General features: G+C 40.5%; 1 protein-coding gene across 2 annotated transcripts; it reads left to right on the top strand.

Moving 5' to 3' along the window:
• The first annotated feature begins 3611 nt into the window (after positions 1-3611).
• Positions 3612-17385, top strand: LOC124113997 (L-amino-acid oxidase-like). 2 transcript variants are annotated; one of them, XM_046474510.2, is made up of 8 exons: positions 3612-3978; positions 9608-9731; positions 11677-11721; positions 13228-13627; positions 14044-14145; positions 15120-15347; positions 15958-16072; positions 16221-17385. In XM_046474510.2, exons 2-8 carry the CDS (start codon positions 9614-9616, stop codon positions 16905-16907), a joined length of 1695 nt encoding a protein of 564 aa, XP_046330466.2. In that variant the 5' UTR covers positions 3612-3978; positions 9608-9613; the 3' UTR covers positions 16908-17385. The 2 variants fall into 2 exon arrangements, with proteins under 2 accessions (XP_046330466.2, XP_046330465.2); XM_046474509.2 differs by having other exon boundaries at positions 3613-3978; positions 9605-9731.
• The last annotated feature ends 1882 nt before the right edge of the window (positions 17386-19267 follow it).

Genomic DNA, 19267 nt, shown 5'->3' with positions numbered 1-19267 from the left:
CCCCCATCTGTTAAAATATCGGAAGTTTTCTTTACTATCGGCTCTTCTCACACTGACATTATTGACGCCTATAAATATTTAGGATTTTGGCTTCATGAGCATTTGGATATTACTTATTCTGTTAAGGAATTGGCAAAATCAGCAAATAGAGCTCTTGGTGTTCTTATCTGTAAATTTAAATTAGCGGCTGGTATGGCATATTGAAATATTTCGTTTTTGGCGGCGAATTCAAGCGGTCGATCTCAATAGACTTCTTTGTTGGATTAGTATATGGTCTACAAAATTCCGTAAATCTTGGGTAAACAATGTTTTGGATTTGCTTAATAGTTTAGATCTAACTATCTCTGACGGTCTGCATTTAACCCACTTCGATTTTACCCGTCTAAAATATAAGCTATTAGCGTTAGATGAGCATGATTGGTATTCAGAATTGCGGAATGATAGAGGTTTACAAAATGGAAATAAGCTTCGTACTTATCGATTGTTCAAACACTCGCTGTCTGCCGAACCCTATGTTACATGTATTATGAACAGGTCTCATCGTAGTATCCTAAGCAAGTTACGCTGCGGCACATTACCCTTACAAGTTGAAATTGGGAGATTTGCTAAACCTATCACTCCTTTACAGGATAGAATTTGTAAATTATGTAATAATAAAGCTGAAAATGATGAGATACATTTTCTCATTAACTGTCCATTTTATTCTGACTTATGATATGATTTATGGTCGAGAATTATAAAGTCTGATCCTATATTTATTTCATTCCCTCCTGTGGACCAGACAGTGTTCTTAATGAACTGTAACACGTATATAAAACCTCTTGCCGCACTTATTTCAAAAATTTTTGCTACTAGGCAACATTTCCTTACTTAAAACTGTAATTCATTTTTATCGGGTTTTGCAATCCTATAACTTGTAATTCCTTTATATAAATAATGTTTTTCATTGTTCATTGTGTCTCATCGGCCCATTATGACCTGATGTTTTATGTATTTATGCAAGTTTTTTATGTCTAATGTGTGCACATACAACATGTGACACATATATAAAATGTATATGAATGAATGTATGTGACTGTTACGCATGAGTGACCGCTGTTGCAGTTCCATGGGCCAACAGTCTTTAGTCACGCGTGACATATTGTCGTGTGAGTTATCAAAAGACGCAGGGCTGGTTTCCCCAAATTGCTTGACGCTCGGTTTCAGACAGTTTGTTTGATCTTGTTTAGTACGTTTGACCTCGCTCTTACTTTTGACAGTTTGTAAGCACGGGCTTCTTAAGTTAGTGTTGGTCGTGCGAACAAGCCAAACAGTTGAAATAGAAGAAGTTGAATAAATACAGTGGATGTTATGTTTCATTAATCAAAGTCATGTGCACTCTCGGCGGGTAAAAGTTGTTTTGATAACATACCATATATTAGGAACTGTTTAATCCTGGGATAATTATCTCAGTATTTTTGTTGTTGCTTCGGTTGGACGAGGATAATTCCCAAATCATTTAATAAATCAACATATAATGTTAAGAGTAACAATTAAGAGTCACTTGTGTCAGACACTTGTGTACGAGACGGGATGGTAAGTTTCTGATACGAGATACGACGGTTTATAAATCATAACAGAATGTTATTATACACAGGTGTAATACACTGGATAATCGAGGATCTGGGAACATGGGAACTGAAGTACTTTTGTTTCACTGACACCTTCTCCGATGCTTATCTACACCCTCTATGATAACTACAACTGCAATTTTTCAAATCCATGACGTGTGACGACGTTAAGTGGTCCATCTAGCTGATCTGATTCCGATGGTTTGCCTTTGTCTCGTGTAAAGGTTCTCGTGGATACATAAGAGTAACTGTGCTTACAAGATATGTTTTCAGTAATTTCTTGTCAAAATGTAATGAAATTTGGCATATAAAGATGCATTAAGGTTTTGTTATACCCCCTCCCTGAAACGGCAAGAGTGAGGAAGCTGAACTTTAGCATGTATAGTGTATCGTCATGACGACGACATAGTTTGTTCAATGTATTAGGATTTTAAACTCTGTCATAGGAATAAGTAGTAAAAATTTAAATGTCACAAAATATTCAAATCTTGTACACTCAAGAACCTTTGTGAGCATGATAATGTTTATAAGATTTGTGGTTTTGTTTGTTTGTTTAACGCCGCACTCAGCAATATTCCAGCCATATGACGGCGGTCTGTAAATAATCGAGTCTGGACAAGATAATCCAGTGATTGACATCATGCGTATCGATCCACGCAATTGGGATCGCTGGCATGCATCAACGAAGTCAGCGAGTCTGACCACCCGATCCCGTTAGTCGCCTCTTACGGCAAGCATAGACGCCTTTTACGACAGTCGTATTCAAACATATCGTATTCTAACGAAGTAAAACGCTTCCGTTATGTCTTAAGTTCTATCAATGCGATTGTTTTCAAAGGCGCCTGCGTACAACAAAGTATAATACGTTTCACGATGGTTTGTGGCTTCTTATAAACATTGACCCGTGAAGATCCGGGTAGAACAGGTATTCAGCAACTCATGCTTGTCGTAAGATGCGACTAACGGGATCGGGTGGTGAGGCTCGCATTCTTCGTTGATGCATGTCATCGTATCCCAATTGCGTGGATCGATGCTCATGATGTCAATCACAGACTCGATTATTTACAGACCGCCTTCATATAGCTGGGATATTGCTGAGTGCGGTGTTAAATAACAAACAAACAAACAAACAAACTGTAGTGAAGCTTTCCAACCACTCTGAATCATTTTACTGATTAAGCAGCATGAACATCTTAATGGATGTGTGTTTGGTGAGCTTCTGTATTTCTCGACACTTCTATATCAGTGTTCCCTTTGATGCTACGATTTCTAAGAAGACGCAAATGGTTTTTTTTTATATCTTTTATAAATCGCTGCATTCTTTATCAAATCTTTTTGTTGATTGTTTAAGCATGTATTTCGAGCCTCCTTTCTTCATTACAGCGTAGAACAGTTTGTTTAATCTTTCTTCGTGTATATGGACCGAGAATCTTTGAATAATGGCGCTGGTATTTTCCGAGTCCAGATTATCCAGGAATTGTTTACTTACCGAGGTCAATCCACACATATCTAGGAATAGTTATACCTTGGCTGTCATTAGATGTACTGGCGGGATTGTTCACACTTGGATTAAAGCTTAACTGACAGGAAATTGTAAGATGTTACTGTATCCGTATATGTAAGGTGAGCTACATGACAAACGCATAGCACACTATGCATGCTTTGTGTCTCATTAGTGTAAGTATGTATTTCAATTAGCTTGCATTTGTCACATGATATTTGTACTACTATGAATGAAAATCTAGACTTTTAATGATAATCAACTTGACACTCACTTGAAGAGGTCATTTTACGAAAACGAGGACCCGAGGATTGGGCCCTGATGTGGTCTGACCAAGTTGAGGTTTGTGTACTGTCATAGGGGCGGTGGGGTAGGCTTGTGGTGAAAGCGTTCGTTCGTCACGCCGCTCGATGGGTACATTGTCAGAAACCCATTTCTGGGGAAGCATACCGAGGTTGTGGACCATGTCGGGTGTTGACAACCATGACGGTCGTACTTGGGGTCACCATAGTTGTCAACAACTCTCACATAGCAACATCTCACCCTCGATCATATATCGAAAGATTGTTTCTTTTTTCAGAGGACGTGGTTGTTGATACTTATGTGATAATTATGCGACATCTCAACAGCCTGTGCAGGGGCCAGATATGTAACTGGATCTACTAGCCTGTTTTAACAAGCTTGAGTAATCTCGAATTGATGCAACTTTTTCGTCATTGGACACATAAGTCATGTGACTATGACCTGACACTCACGAATCGCATCTAGGTCACTTGCCCGGGTGAAAAACACCTCGCTCTTCGCAAAGAATATGGTGAATGCTTAACCGTGGGAATTAACTGACAGGATATTAGAAATCAAGAAAAAGTAAGTTTCAGAATTTTTTTTATGGGTTTCAATCAATAATGTGCCCTCCCCATCCCCCTTATTATGGGGAGGGGGGAGGGGGGGGGGGGGGGTTAAGCGGGATGGTATGCAATGCTATGTGTGATAAGGCGTGGTGACTTAACGCTTGATAAGGGCGTGGTGTCGTTTTCTGACCGACGTTGAACACCGTTCCTGATACTGATCACTGGATTGTCTGGTCTAGATTCCGTTGTTTCAGTCTGCCGAGTTATGGCAGGAAGTTTGCTTGGAACGGCGTAAGGCAACAAAAAACTCAATTTTTGTACAACTAAGTGGCGGCTGCTACCGGTAGAACCGGAATGCTGACCCTATTAGCGCATACCTGGTGTTGCCACTGAGTCTTAGTGATCAGTATATATAACAGTTATCCCTATTGTGCCCTTTACGCACTATGGCAACTGTTTCCAAAGACTTACTCTCTATGGCGTAGACGTGTTGAATGCAAGACGTTCAATGTGTTCGGCTTAATATGCTGGCTTCACTGTCTTTGGGTATATTTGAAGTCACCAAAATAAAGAACTGTCTGAAGTAGGTATCGTAACCTCCATCTTCAGTAGTTGATGAAAAACATGTGTTTTAGTTTGGGGGATGGGTTGGGACAACAAGACTGAAAGACAAATAACTGGTTCTCCACTGTTAGTTCATAACACATGTATGAATACATGGCGATTTCTATAAAATCGTTATACCTGTTTCTTACGATTGCCCACTATTGTTTTATAGGGGTAAAAGAACACTATTTGTTACTCAAGTAGAGCATGTTTTATGTGACAAAACATATATATAATTTTCTCCACTGTACAATATATCGATGTCATAATGTCTAATATCGATGTCATCAAGATGCGATCGCATGTTAGAATCTTCAGAAATGACGTCATGATAGAACAATGTTTTATCGTGAAATATACCACAATTCGTTCTTCATTGTTCTTTGCGATTTATCGCGTAGCCATCTTTTATAGGCAATTTAGCTATAACCCATATCAGACAACATATTAGTATCTATGGCTGCTAATTAAACGAAGTTTGGTTTAAGGAGATAACATTACCACAAAACTTGTGGAATATTCTTTATAATAATGATTAGCAATATACATATTTTAATATATTTCAATGGCACAGATACTGATACATATCACATCACTAATCACGTATCATATCGCATATTTTCATATCATATATCACGCGTGCTTTTACAATTACTCAAGCTGTGCAGTATGAGTTTCAGCGTCTACACAACATTTGAGCCCTTCCTTTCCAGCAACAAAGTCTGCCTTGTAATCCTCAAGCCCCCGTTCAAGTTCTCTGTACTCCATGGTCATTTTGCTGCACTATTCTCCCATCTTCAGGTGTGGGCTGGGGATACCTACCCTACAAACTTGTACTGTTTACTGTGTTCTGTGCCATGCCTCCACGTGGTTGTACGTCGTCCCTCGCCTGTTAGGAAGGAGGGTATTCACAAACGGGAACATCACTCCATCTATAAGAGCATGGGTCGTGTATCTGGAGGCATTGCTATTTTACTTAGTAAATCAACAGAATATACAGCGAAGCAAGTACCATCTGAAGATAATCACGTTAGGATAACACAGATTGTTAAACCTACGTTTGAAGATTGATATGTACTTCGGAAAAGGCTCCCTTCGACTTATCGGAACACTAGCCTTTATAAAGACATCTTGAATGCACTATGTAACACAAATATTCTTATGTCGGAACATGTGTACAAGCTCGTGACCTCAACGGTTATATTAACCAATATCCAACTAGCCAAAGGACCAAACAGTCTCCTCTCAGCCTCGGTATCAACAATACAGCGTGCCTTAACAAACTGGGACTACAAACCTTTTATGAAATTCACCCGACAGTGGGTATATATAACTCATCTGTGGAAAAGAGCATACGTTCATCCAAAACACAAACTGTACATATCATCCATGATATATCTGGCATGAGAAAAACCTGGTGATGTTTCATGTACACAATGTCACACCATAGTACCGGGCTGTAGAAAACATGTCAGCATTGACTGTGAAGGACTCACAACAGAGAAATCAGATGTGCGATAAAATTTCTTCAGTGCTGCACATAAACGATTTGATTAATTTTTGTGACCAGGATGACACTGCAATGTTGACCTGTTTGCTTGGAGGAGATCACAACACTTTCTGTCGTATTGATTTTAGCACTTGGATACAATTTGTGTTGGTTGTCTCAAAATTAATATTTGCAGGCTACACATCAAACACAACATGTTATAACCGTTACTGTTCACTAGCATCTACCTAGAAGGGCATTGTATGTTTATATTTTTGTTATCTGCTTTTGGTTAATTACAGGTCATTTATGACTTGATCTAATTTACCTTGATATGTACTCTTCAGTTATTGGAGAAATAAAGAATGTCTGTCTGTCGTCTCTGCCCTGTTAGGAAGGATACACAAACGAGAACATCACTCCATCTTTAAGAGCATGGGTCGTGTAGAGATGGTAGAAGAGAGATGAGCAGGGCTGGAGTGTTCCATTACCGAATCAGGGGGTTATTTGACGCTCATGTTGTCTTTCCTTGCCAGGATGATGTCTGGCGCCAGGTCAAAGTGAACACAGTTTATGTGTCATATCTCTCGCACGCACGCGCGCACGCACGCACGCACGCACGCACGCTCTCGCTCCCTCCCTCCCTCACTTACAACGGAAGGAACACACACGTGCATGCACGTCGCTATATAAGTGCAATAATCTTGGACGCGACGTTAAACCCAATTTCACCTCACCTACAGCGGAAGAAAAACTATTTTGGCGCTTCCTGGACCAGTTAGGGCTCAGACATGGTTCAGTGACGCGGGGTTTGGTGCTCCCAGTACAAGGGAAGCAAAACAAGAACAAAGAAGTGCCCGAATCAATTTCATTACCGTACTTAATGTTTAATTAATGCATGTTAAGCTAGAATGTTTAAAATGTTAAAATGTACCTATTGGTACCCATATGAACTACCAGGTAAGGTAGTTCAGATTGAACTTAAAACAGTATTACATTGTCAGACATATCTTTTCGGAGCAGTCGGATCATGTTCAGAACACAACTGAAAATTTGTAGGAACATTTATGAAATGTTCTTTCCAGGTTTAAACTTTATCATGATTATTTTACAGAACTTAGATAGTTTGTTCAATGTTTATTAAACAATTAAACAATAAATTCATTTTAAACATGTCAGGTTTAATATAATAATATTTATGAATGAGTTGTTTCATCTCTTTTTTCAAATGAAGGTCATTTAACCAAAAAGTGAAATTCATGTCCTATGGCATACAAGTGGCAGAGTGGTCATTTTCCTTCAGCTAATGGTAATTTCCTCCATCCACCTGTTTCAACTGTTAAATTGTGATGGGGGTAAAATTCTAAAAACGTTTTCATCTGTATTAATTAAATGGTCATTTTTTGCAATTCTATACATGGATCCTTTGGAAGATTTAAATCTTGCAGATATCCAGGATTGCAACTGGATATCATTTAGTTTATCCTTAACTGTATTTTTAAGATAACCTTTTTTCATATGGCCTTGAGACAGAAGTTTTGATCTTCTTGAAAGCTTTATCTGTAAACACATCCGCATCGTACGTAGACTCACTGCCAATTATCTGCAAATTGTTAGTATCATGATCTGTTAAAATTAATTGTATTTTGTGTTTTATCCATTTTATGTATTTCTACTATATTCTAAAAAACTCGTTTATATCATGATGCATATCTGTATAAAACGATAAGCATTAACGGTTAACAACATTCACGGCTAATCCATCGATTTGGTACCAACAGCAGAATCCCTCGAATTATGAGTTCTGCTTTCCCGGGACTATCTGACATTCTGATGTGGCTTTCCCGGCCCAAAACAGCTGAGAACACTCCGTTCCATTGGCCAACAGTGTTCGGTCCCGCGTGACACTGGACAATCAAACGACGCAGAGGCTTCCCGGTCATTGCATGACCTCGGGTTCCACATAGTTGGCAGAGCTGGCTTCCCGGTCATTGCATGACGTTGGGTTCCACACAGTTGGCAGAGCTGGCTTCCCGGTCATTGCATGACCTCGGGTTCCACACAGTTGGCAGAGCTGGTTTTTCCGGTCATTGCATGACCTCGGGTTCCACACAGTTGGCAGAGCTGGCTTCCCGGTCATTGCATGACCTCGGGTTCCACATAGTTGGCAGAGCTGGCTTCCCGGTCATTGCATGACCTCGGGTTCCACACAGTTGGCAGAGCTGGCTTCCCGGTCATTGCATGACGTTGGGTTCCACACAGTTGGCAGAGCTGGCTTCCCGGTCATTGCATGACGATGGGTTCCACACAGTTGGCAGAGCTGGCTTCCCGGTCATTGCATGACGATGGGTTCCACACAGTTGGCAGAGCTGGCTTCCCGGTCATTGCATGACCTCGGGTTCCACACAGTTGGCAGAGCTGGCTTCCCGGTCATTGCATGACCTCGGGTTCCACATAGTTGGCAGAGCTGGCTTCCCGGTCATTGCATGACGTTGGGTTCCACATAGTTGGCAGAGCTGGCTTCCCGGTCATTGCATGACCTCGGGTTCCACACAGTTTGCGGAGCTGGCTTCCCGGTCATTGCATGACGTTGGGTTCCACACAGTTTGCGGAGCTGGCTTCCCGGTCATTGCATGACGATGGGTTCCACACAGTTTGCGGAGCTGGCTTCCCGGTCATTGCATGACGCTGGGTTCCACATAGTTGGCAGAGCTGGCTTCCCGGTCATTGCATGACCTCGGGTTCCACACAGTTTGCGGAGCTGGCTTCCCGGTCATTGCATGACGATGGGTTCCACACAGTTTGCGGAGCTGGCTTCCCGGTCATTGCATGACGATGGGTTCCACACAGTTTGCGGAGCTGGCTTCCCGGTCATTGCATGACGTTGGGTTCCACACAGTTTGCGGAGCTGGCTTCCCTGTCATTGCATGACGTTGGGTTCCACACAGTTTGCGGAGCTGGCTTCCCGGTCATTGCATGACGATGGGTTCCACACAGTTTGCGGAGCTGGCTTCCCGGTCATTGCATGACGATGGGTTCCACACAGTTTGCGGAGCTGGCTTCCCTGTCATTGCATGACGTTGGGTTCCACACAGTTTGCGGAGCTGGCTTCCCGGTCATTGCATGACGATGGGTTCCACACAGTTTGCGGAGCTGGCTTCCCGGTCATTGCATGACGATGGGTTCCACATAGTTGGCTTGATCTTGTTTCGTCCGTTTGCCCTCACTCTTACTTTTGACATACAGTTATTAAGCACGTATTTGTTACAATATTGTTGGGTTCCAACAAGGCGTTTCCAGGATTTTGAAAAAGGGTGTGTTGCACATAATATTCTAGTAACGATAGAAGTACATGTATGATATCTGAAAGTGTGTGTGTGCTTCTATCAGGCAGGTTTCTCTCCCTTTTTATAGAGTTTGCCCTTGTCAGAGACTTTGCTCTGATCTTGTTCAGTTATTAATTATACATAGTACTGACTGAACAACGTCAACTGGAGCGGTCGGATACATTGTATTAACGAGTACATCTAACTCCCCTGGGTTTCAGCAGTCAGCTATGGTTTCCAAAGACCCATTCCTGGAGCGACGCTGTGGACCATGCCGGATGTTGACGGTTGTCATGGTGGTCCTCCTTAGTGCCACCATCGTGGTCAGCGCCACGCTTATAGCTACAAGTAAGTCTCTTAATGGCCCTCTATAGATAGATATAAAATACCGTTGTTGTTTTCCAGAGCATCCATCACTAAGTAATTTTTACGCTAAGTCTTATTATAATATCAGGGAGTCTATATAGACTATACATTTGTGCATAGTCCCCCTGCTTATAAACAGATCGTATCAAGTAAAGGCATTTATTATTCTCGAGAATCTTTGGAAATTCATAATTCTTATATTCTATTTTACGATAAGTCGTTGCCACATAATAGAAATGAGAGTACTTCGAATATGCTTATTCTGTGACAAGATGTAAGTTTCAGAGTCGAAATAAACTGCCGGACAAAAAAAGTATATTCCCATGTTTGATGGTGGCTAAAATAAAAAAAACCACAAACACAAACACATTGTTATTCGAATGTGATATATTTGTGTTTTTTAATCATTTTCGAGTGTGATGCCCGTTTCAATTGTCAAACCAGAAACATTAGAGCTCTGCACAGCGAAGCCGAGAGCGGAAGCGCTGCGCAGGGTAAAGTTACTTCAGAAATGTTTTTATTAGAAGGAGTGAGTGAGTGAGTATGGTTTTACGCCGCTTTTAGCAATATTCCAGCAATATCACGGCGGGGAACACCAGAAATGGGCTTCACACATTGTACCCATGTCGGGAATCGAACCCGGGTCTTCGGCGTGATGAACGAACGCTTTAACCACTAGGCTACCCGACCGCCCCATTTTTTATTAGAAGGAAAGAGAAAGTTCGTGTGTTTTTCTTACGGGTGAGTTACAAAGTACTAATGGCCACCTTGATTAGATTAACCCGTGTTTATCAAAGCCTAGATTACAAATGACTCTCCTACCCAGAGTTCCTTGAGGCCAGGTTAATACCTCTGTTACAGCGCACACAGCCCATTCATGTGTTTTTACATGTTTCATTTTGAACGAGTCTACATATTTAGATAAACGTAACTATCATTGAGAAAATATCATAAAACATGAAAAACTGTTTCCATTTGTGTATTTATCCCACATTGAAGCCCTACGGAGTACTGGCGATACGGTCACTTTATAAGTAAAGTTATGGTTGTAGTGGTATGTCTATATAATTATGCTAAACAATATATAAAGCGCATCGAAAGGCTTTCATTAGGCCCGTTTCCTATTTCATAATAGGGGCGTCGGGGTAGCCTAGTGGTTTAAGCGTTCGTTCGTCACGCCGAAAACCCGGGTTCGATTCCCCACATGGGCACAATGTGTGAAGCCCATTTCTGGTGTTCCCCGTCGTGGTATTGCTGAAATAGTACTGGAATAAAACCGGTGTAAAACAATACTCACTCATTCACTATTTCATAATAAGTGCGTTTGCTTTCAAACAAGGGAACCGTCTTCGCAGGTGATAACCCTTCACCCACGGTGTGGTCACTGTAGCAGAAGATTCTGAGTACGATCGGGGGTTATTGGCTATTGTTATAAACAAACCTTCAGAACGATCGACGTCCTGCCCCTTTTAGTTTGCAATGTTAAGGCGACTGTTTTCATCCGAGTAACGTTTTGTTAACGAGTGTTTTGGCCAAATCTGACGTTTAAGTGTTTTTATTCTTTTTGCCTAGCAGTTTATATGTAATGAGGAGGCATGGGTGGCCCAGTCGTCTAAGGCGCCGCAATTAGCTGTGCAGAGTTGCGTCCCTTGGGCATGCCAGAAACCTATGATTGTGGGTTCGAATCCCGGTTCGCCCCGATTATGTTTCTAGGTTTGTCAGCACCATACCCGTGCTCGTGGGTTTCACCGAAGTGGTAAACGTCTGAGACCTGCATCACTTCGGGTTTTTCTCCCACATAAAGCTTACATGCCGTGATATGACTGGAATACTGTTAAAAACGGTGTTAAACACAACTCACTCACTCATTCAATTATATGTGATGGATCTTGATCATTTTCAATTACTTCATCCGCTCACATTGCAGCATTTCCAGTTGGTGCATCCATTAACAAGAAGTTAACTGTTGGAGGTGAGAACCAAGCATTAACTTTACAACATTAAGGATCTTTTTTACAAATGTTAACATTGATTTAATTATATGTTTTTTTTAAAGAAATCGTCTTGTGTCATAAATTTTGATTAATAAGTCCTGTATAAAATAAATTACTTTTGATATTAGTAGATTACATTTGATAACCAAGATTGTCAGTGGCTGTACCCTCGATGGGGTTTAATTAGTGTAAAACGATTTTCCCCCGGAGATGGTACGAAAGACCACGTCATTCAAAGTATATTAATACTGCCACAGTTTTAATCGCAGAATATGTGTCTTTTAATTCAGCTAAATTTGTCACTAATCGCCAACACCTGAAGGGGTGATGTTAATCCTGCTAGGGTCCATGCAGGTAGCAAAAGTACTGGAAGCATGGTCCCAAGTGTGGTGATTTACGTTCAGTTGCTGGCGATCTGTAGCCTTTTATAGATTGTATCGTTACATATAGTGAAATCTTTTTATGGTTGTATTCTAGTTTTAAATAATAATCTGTGATATTCTAGTTATTTTACTGTCCTTCGGTGACAGGATTTTACTGTTTAAATATATATATTATGTATAACATTTATTAGTCACGATATGGCTGAAATACTGCCGACGTGACTAGAATTCTTAACTCACACTCACGCAGACTTTACAACGTTAACAATATTGACAAACGTTTTGTCAGAACACATTCTCATTATTTTGGTGGAGAGATCGTTCCTCTATGTTGTTACGAGACAGGATGGTAGGTGTCTGATACGAGATATGATGGTATCTATGACAACAGCTTGTTGTTATACACAGATAATGTACACTGGATAATTGAGGATTTGGGAAATTGGGAACTGTATTTTGTTGTACTAACACCTTGTCCAATGCTTAGGCATATCCGGTAGAAAAATTGCAGCTGTATTTTTTCAAAGTGTATGACGTGGGATGATGTAAGTCCATTTAGCTGAAGCTAGTTCCAATGGCTTGCCTGTGTTTCGTGTGAAACATGTTTTAATGGTTCTGTTGTTGTGTTTGTGTGTATGTGTGTGCGTGTGCGTGTGCGTGTGCGTGTGCGTATGTGTTTCGTGTAAAAGTTTTTTATTTACACAACTGTAACTTGCAGGATAGGTATTACACTTTCGAGAAATAATATGTGACATGCGATCTTTAATACTCTCCTGATTGTCACCAACCCTGTCTTTTAGACGGTAGATTCTAGGAATGATTGGCCAAACGTCGTATTTTGCTTCTAAAAGACATAAAGTTTACAAGAAACTGTCATAAAATTAGCCGCTTCTTTACCAGGAGCTAACCTTTAGCAATAAGGTATGTTTATAAATGTAAACCATGAAAGACCAATGTTCGACAAATGAACATTGTAGGCATACACGACTGGAGACAGCACAGGGCATGCGCTAACTGTTTGTAGCTGTAGAATGAGGACTGCACCATAATACGAAAGATGCGATCCAAACGAACTTACAGTTGTCTATGCCTACGTTTTAGTTTCTTCAGACGCCTACTGTCTCGACATCGCCGTGATCGGCGGCGGCATGGGAGGCGCCTACACGGGGTGGAGACTTAAGGACAGAGGTCACACAATATCCGTGTTCGAGTACTCGGACCGAGTCGGGGGGAGAATCTTCACAGCTAAAGTTCCTACAGTTGCAGGCACGTACGTGGAGTTAGGAGGAATGAGGTTTAAATCCGGGGCTCACCCAATATTGAATAGAACAGTGACGTCGCTGGGACTAAACATCATACCATTTTCCTTCGGGTTTGGAAATGCAGATGAGACGATCTGGTACACACGTGACACACACATGCGCAATACGGACCTTGGAACAAACAAGACACCCTTCAACCTCAACAAAGAAGAACAGAAGGATCCTGATACATTATTGTGGTATGTGGAGTTTTGAACAATAACTTTCTATTTCGATCATACCAACAATAAAGGAACGACCCGTTTCTGAATCATGCTAACATTATTATTCATTTAACAATGAGCCTAATTAATTTTTATTTTTAAAAACATCTTACAACAAAGTATTTTTTGTGGCAGAAAAGTCGTCTATTGTTTCAACAGTCTAATGCTTAATTATGTTTTACAAGCACATTATGGGACAACATTTTTTCTCTCGATAAAATCACAGCACTCTCAAAGAATAAGATATGGTTGGACTTTCTTCTCGTATAATATTAATATCTATCAACCAATTAGGATGTTTTTCGATAATTGATTATTTCTCAAAATATGACCTTGCGCGATGTTACATATGTTATAATGACGTGTGTGAATGAGCATGCATGTTTCAACAGGGAGCTGTTCAAGAACAACGTCAACATCACCGATACCTACCCCAGTCTGGAGCAAATGTACTCCCTCACCACCTCGGATGGAACGCCACTGTACCACATGTCGTCAGTATTTAGTTACTTTTCTCTCGTCACGGTATGGCTGAACTATTGCCGACGTGACAGTAAATAATAACTCACTCACTCACTCACTCACATTTATCTCTTAACCTGTTTGTCATGTGTCAGCTCTTACACAGACACTTTGATATTTATCAAAGACTCGAATTTCCTTGGTTCCACAGAAGTGGAACGGTGCCATTCCATGGGTTTGACGTTATGACCATTGTTTTATCACCCATTACTAATTTCTTTTTGAATTTGACGAAATCCTTCTCAATTAACTCTAAATTCTGCATTGTCAGTTCGTTTTTCCTTAAGATCAGAATTTATAAACGTTGGCACCCAACGAGCAGATATCTCATTCATGTGTAAATGTTCATGAATAATAGTTTCAATGGATGCATGATTTAGACCTGGTTCTTCCCCTAGTCCAGCAATGGTAATATGTATAAGTTTACGAAATAAGTTTTTCTATCTCCTTGATTGAAACTTCTTTGCTGGAAGTTGAGGGACATCTAGTTCTCCAGCCTTAAATATAGCTACCCAATGTTGAACAGTGACATAGCTAGGGCACTTATCCCCATACACTGGTGACATTGATAAAGTATCACAGGCGCCCAAATGTTAATGTCATTAACACTTCATTAAAGAATGCTCAGCACCACCACCGTTCGGCTGGCCTTCACCAACGTGATCGATGTCTATATTGTTTCATCACACGTTAAGCTGGCAAGCCGTGAGATAACGGACAATTCCCGTGACAACACTCAGTCTACTCCAACACGAAGTGACAGAGTTGGTTTTAACGTCACTTTCAACAGTATTGCAAAAATCGGTGTTGGATCTGGGATTTGAACCACCACTATCGTAACGACGCAGGATTCGAACTCACAGCCATCGTATGATCTAGAAAATAGGATTGTAATATGTATACTTCAACCTTATAACTTACTGACTGTTTACATGATTTAATATAGGTACGACAACTTCCTTGGACAATATGCCAGCAGGGAAGCCTACAAATACGAGCTGGACACCAGTGGATGGGCTGACGCTGTGGGTAGACAGGGGGCTCTCCACGGACCAAAGGTGTTTCTGTCATACCCCGGGAATACAGGACCATCTGAAGGATACAAGACAATCGAGGGGGGAATGAGCAAGGTTCCACAGACTCTCATGGAGAAATTCCTCGAGGCCAGCACAAAGTGAGCTACCCCACCGTCCCGCCTATACTACGTAACATGTCTCTCATAGAGTTACCTTAATATAATTGCAATGTATACTTATATTTGTATATTCTGTAGTAGGGCTCCATGTGGATTAATGGGAGAATAGATGAGACATGTGTTGTGTTTTTATTCAAAGTGTATTTTTATATTTTGCTTTATCGTGAAATGTGATGTACCCATGTACTCTATTCATAAAGGATATCAAGTGTTTTAATACTTTTTCAATCGGTCCTTTTGAACAGCACTTTTGCATCTGACACTAAGGTTGCCCTTCCAAGATAAAGCATAGGTGAGGTGAAATGGGGTTCAACGTCGCGTCCAAGATTTTTGCACTTACATAGCGACGTGCATGTACGCGTGAAACGAGGGACAACATTAAGATTAGCCAAACAATATGTTGACTACGTCTACGGTAGCCCGGATTACGGGTGACCTCACATGTCTTTATTCTAACAGCGTTGTTGATTCATCAGTATGAATCTAACAATCTCACGAAAAGAAACATAATGGCACAAGAAAATATTAATTTAAAAATTAATTAATTAATTCTCACAACTGAACCTCACATGATATGTTTTCCCCACAGACACGAGCTCCACCTGAACCACCAACTGATGAAGATAGAGAAGAGACAGGCTGGAGGATACAACCTCGGGTTCAGAAAGACTCAGACAACAGACGGAATCACAACTCCTGTACAGGTCAGTATCCTCCCTGTAGAACCAGTGCTTTTATATTTAGATAGTCAGTGGGATTTTAGTGTTGATAAAATCGTTTAATGGTTTTGATGTATTTCATGAGTTAAATTTATTTACGTCAGGTAATAAATTTGTGTTTTTCCAATTTTAGACAGGTGACCCTAATGTGGTGATGTGTGCGAGGAAGGTAGTATTGGCTGTCGAGCGGGAATGCATTCAGGATATTGACTTCCCTGGTTTCAAGGACAACCCGGAGATTGTGAAGAACCTGGACTCTGTTTTCTCATATCCAGCTGGTAAAATCTTCCTTGCCTACAACACCACGTGGTGGAAGACCGGGAACCCTGACATCACCCACACCAGGAGTGACCTACCCAACAGACAGACCTATGACTGGTCCACCGGCACCAACAACGTCTCCATCATCCTGGCGTCCTACCACGACGGGGACTTGGCACACTACTGGCGAGAACTGAGTCAGTTCGGGACACCCATCCCTGGCAGTCTCCCAGGAGCGAATGCCGTTACCGACGTCGTCAAGAAGAGAGTTGAGAAGTACCTGAGCGCCATCTACAACGTCAGCCAATCTGACATCCCCGAGGCTGTGGGGGGCGCAATGATGTTGTGGGACAAGTATCCTTTCCAAGCTGCATGGAGCTATTTCAAGCCCGGATTTGACGAACGAAAAGTTCGCGATTTGATAGCCAAACCGTCCCCGTCCGATGACGTGCACATCGTCAGCAACTCCTGGGCTGCAGACGATCTTCAAGGATGGATTGAAGGAACGTTGAGAGCTGTTGATGTCGTCATCAGCAAATATCTCCCTGAAAGTGGGTAGGCGTGAAGGAATCATTGCCTTTGTGGTTTGAAACAGTACAGTCCTCAGTAATGATTATGTTGTTAATTATAGTTCGTAGTAATAGCTAGATAGCAGAAAATTGTTTAAACTAAGTGAATGAGTGAGAATGGTTTTACGCCGTTATTTGCAATATTCCAGCAATATCACGGAGGGGACAGCAGAAATGAACTTCACATATTGTACCTATGTGGAGAATTCGACGTGATGGGCGAAACATTAACCACTAGGCTACCCCACCGTCCCGCCTATTCTACGTAACATGTCTCTCATAGTGTTACCTTAATATAATTGCAATGTATTCTTATATTTGCTTATTCTGTAGTAGGGCTCCATGTTGACTAATGGGAGAATAGATGAGACATGTGTTGTGTTTTTATTCAAAGTGTATTTTTATATTTTGCTGTATCGTGAAATGTGATGTACTCATGTACTCTATTCATAAAGGATATCAAGTGTTTTAATACTTTTTCAATCGGTCCTTTTGAACAAAACTTTAGGATTTGACACTAAGGTTGCCCTTCCAAGATAAAGCATAGGTATCCTTAAGAAGAAACCTTATAAGGGGAACAAACCTCTTATGTTGATAATATACTTTGGTCTCTGCACGCTCACTACATAGTTATCATTATTTTATACGCAAATGGGATACCATGACATGCAGCAACCGAGTCAGCGAGGTTGATCACCCGATCCCGTTAGTCGTCTTGGTTGCTGAAGACCAATTGTGAACCCGGAATCTTCACGGAATCATATCATGATTCTTCAGAAACCTTTAGATCATAGTACACTCTTACAGAATTCAATAAAGTAATGAAAGAAAAAGTACATATCCAAAACACACAGAATACCCTGGTACTTCTAGCCACGAGAGATTGTAAGAGACAAATGTGTAGACCGTAGCATGATATGTATAAAGTGATGGAGAATATAGTCTTTACATGTTCGTAAAAAAATCTACTCATCTTCTGTCGCCATCAGCAAGCAAGCAGCAAGCTTTGGTTCCTGTCAGTTTTACTAGACCGGTCTTGTGCACTTTATAATTATGTGACAGGATACGAAACGTTGCCAATACACGTGTCAATGTTTTCTCAATGTAGGAAAACATTATATATATATATATATATATATATATATATATATATATATATATATATATATATATATATATATATATATATATATATATATATATACTTCTGGTGATAACAAAGCTTAATATGATTTATAAAGGCTGAACATCTTAGTCTTTGATACCCGTTTTGAATTTCAACTTCAATACATGTTTGCTTAGATAAACACGTTTTTGTCCACAATATTGGGCTATCCAAATATAAGAAAGATATGTCTTAAATGGCACTACCCTCACATAAAATATTTTAGTATACTTTAGTTTTTGTTTAGCATAGCTTAACTGACAGGAAATTAGATGATGTCACCGTCCGATCTAGGATGCAAAATGCAAACATTCTTTACTTATAGAGAAGAATATACAGAACATAAAACTTTGGGATCATGAATAATATTGAGGATATTTTTTTATGAAATCGTGTTCTCCATCTTCACTACAAAATAATATCCCCAAAATGTTCATGATCCCTAACTTGTTTTTGTGCAGTATGTATTTGCTGAGGCCTAATATAGTCGACATTCATTCTTCTCCACGAATGTCGGCAGTTAGGTCTATCTATGTTGAAAGAATCACCCCTATATAATTCACCAAGTTCATAGAAGACTAAATATAAGGCGTCAGAGCCTACAAATCTGATTAAGCAAAGGGGTCCCTTGAATACAGGCATATGGTTATACTCGCGTTCGGTCCACAAACCTAGATGCTGTAACGGTATCTCTGTGCGTCTCCCTACCAACTGTTTGAATATTTTCCTGACGCTTCAGAGCAACGGGCTGCCTCACATAGCGTTTTCCACATGTATCACCCATCGCACTTTATATTCTTCAGTGAAGTGCATGTGTCATCATCTGACGACAAATTACCCTTCTGAGACACCTGCCTTACGAGTACTTATATTTTACATCGTGCAACACTACAGACAGACGGACAGACAGATGGTTTATTCAGTATTAGGCATCACGGCCCATAGTTCAAAGTAGATTGCATATTAACATTTATCACGTGATGTACATTATTAGATTTTAATCAAGTTACCAATTTCTCATTATTGAGACATGTTTTAAAAATACAGCAACAGCATGGATAAAAAATATCAGTTTTTTCAGAGTTCAGTAGATTAACAAATACCCTGCGCTAAGGGGGATAATTTGTACATTAAATGACAATATTGTTCACATATCAGTAAGACATGGTATTCATCCTCTAATTC

The sequence above is a fragment of the Haliotis rufescens genome, unplaced genomic scaffold (assembly GCF_023055435.1).
Source record: "Haliotis rufescens isolate VD_foot unplaced genomic scaffold, xgHalRufe1.0.p SCAF_62, whole genome shotgun sequence".
In the NCBI taxonomy this organism is placed as follows: Eukaryota; Metazoa; Mollusca; class Gastropoda; order Lepetellida; family Haliotidae; genus Haliotis; species Haliotis rufescens.
Note: the sequence above shows the minus strand (reverse complement) of the source record. Positions and strands in the feature narration are given on the sequence as shown.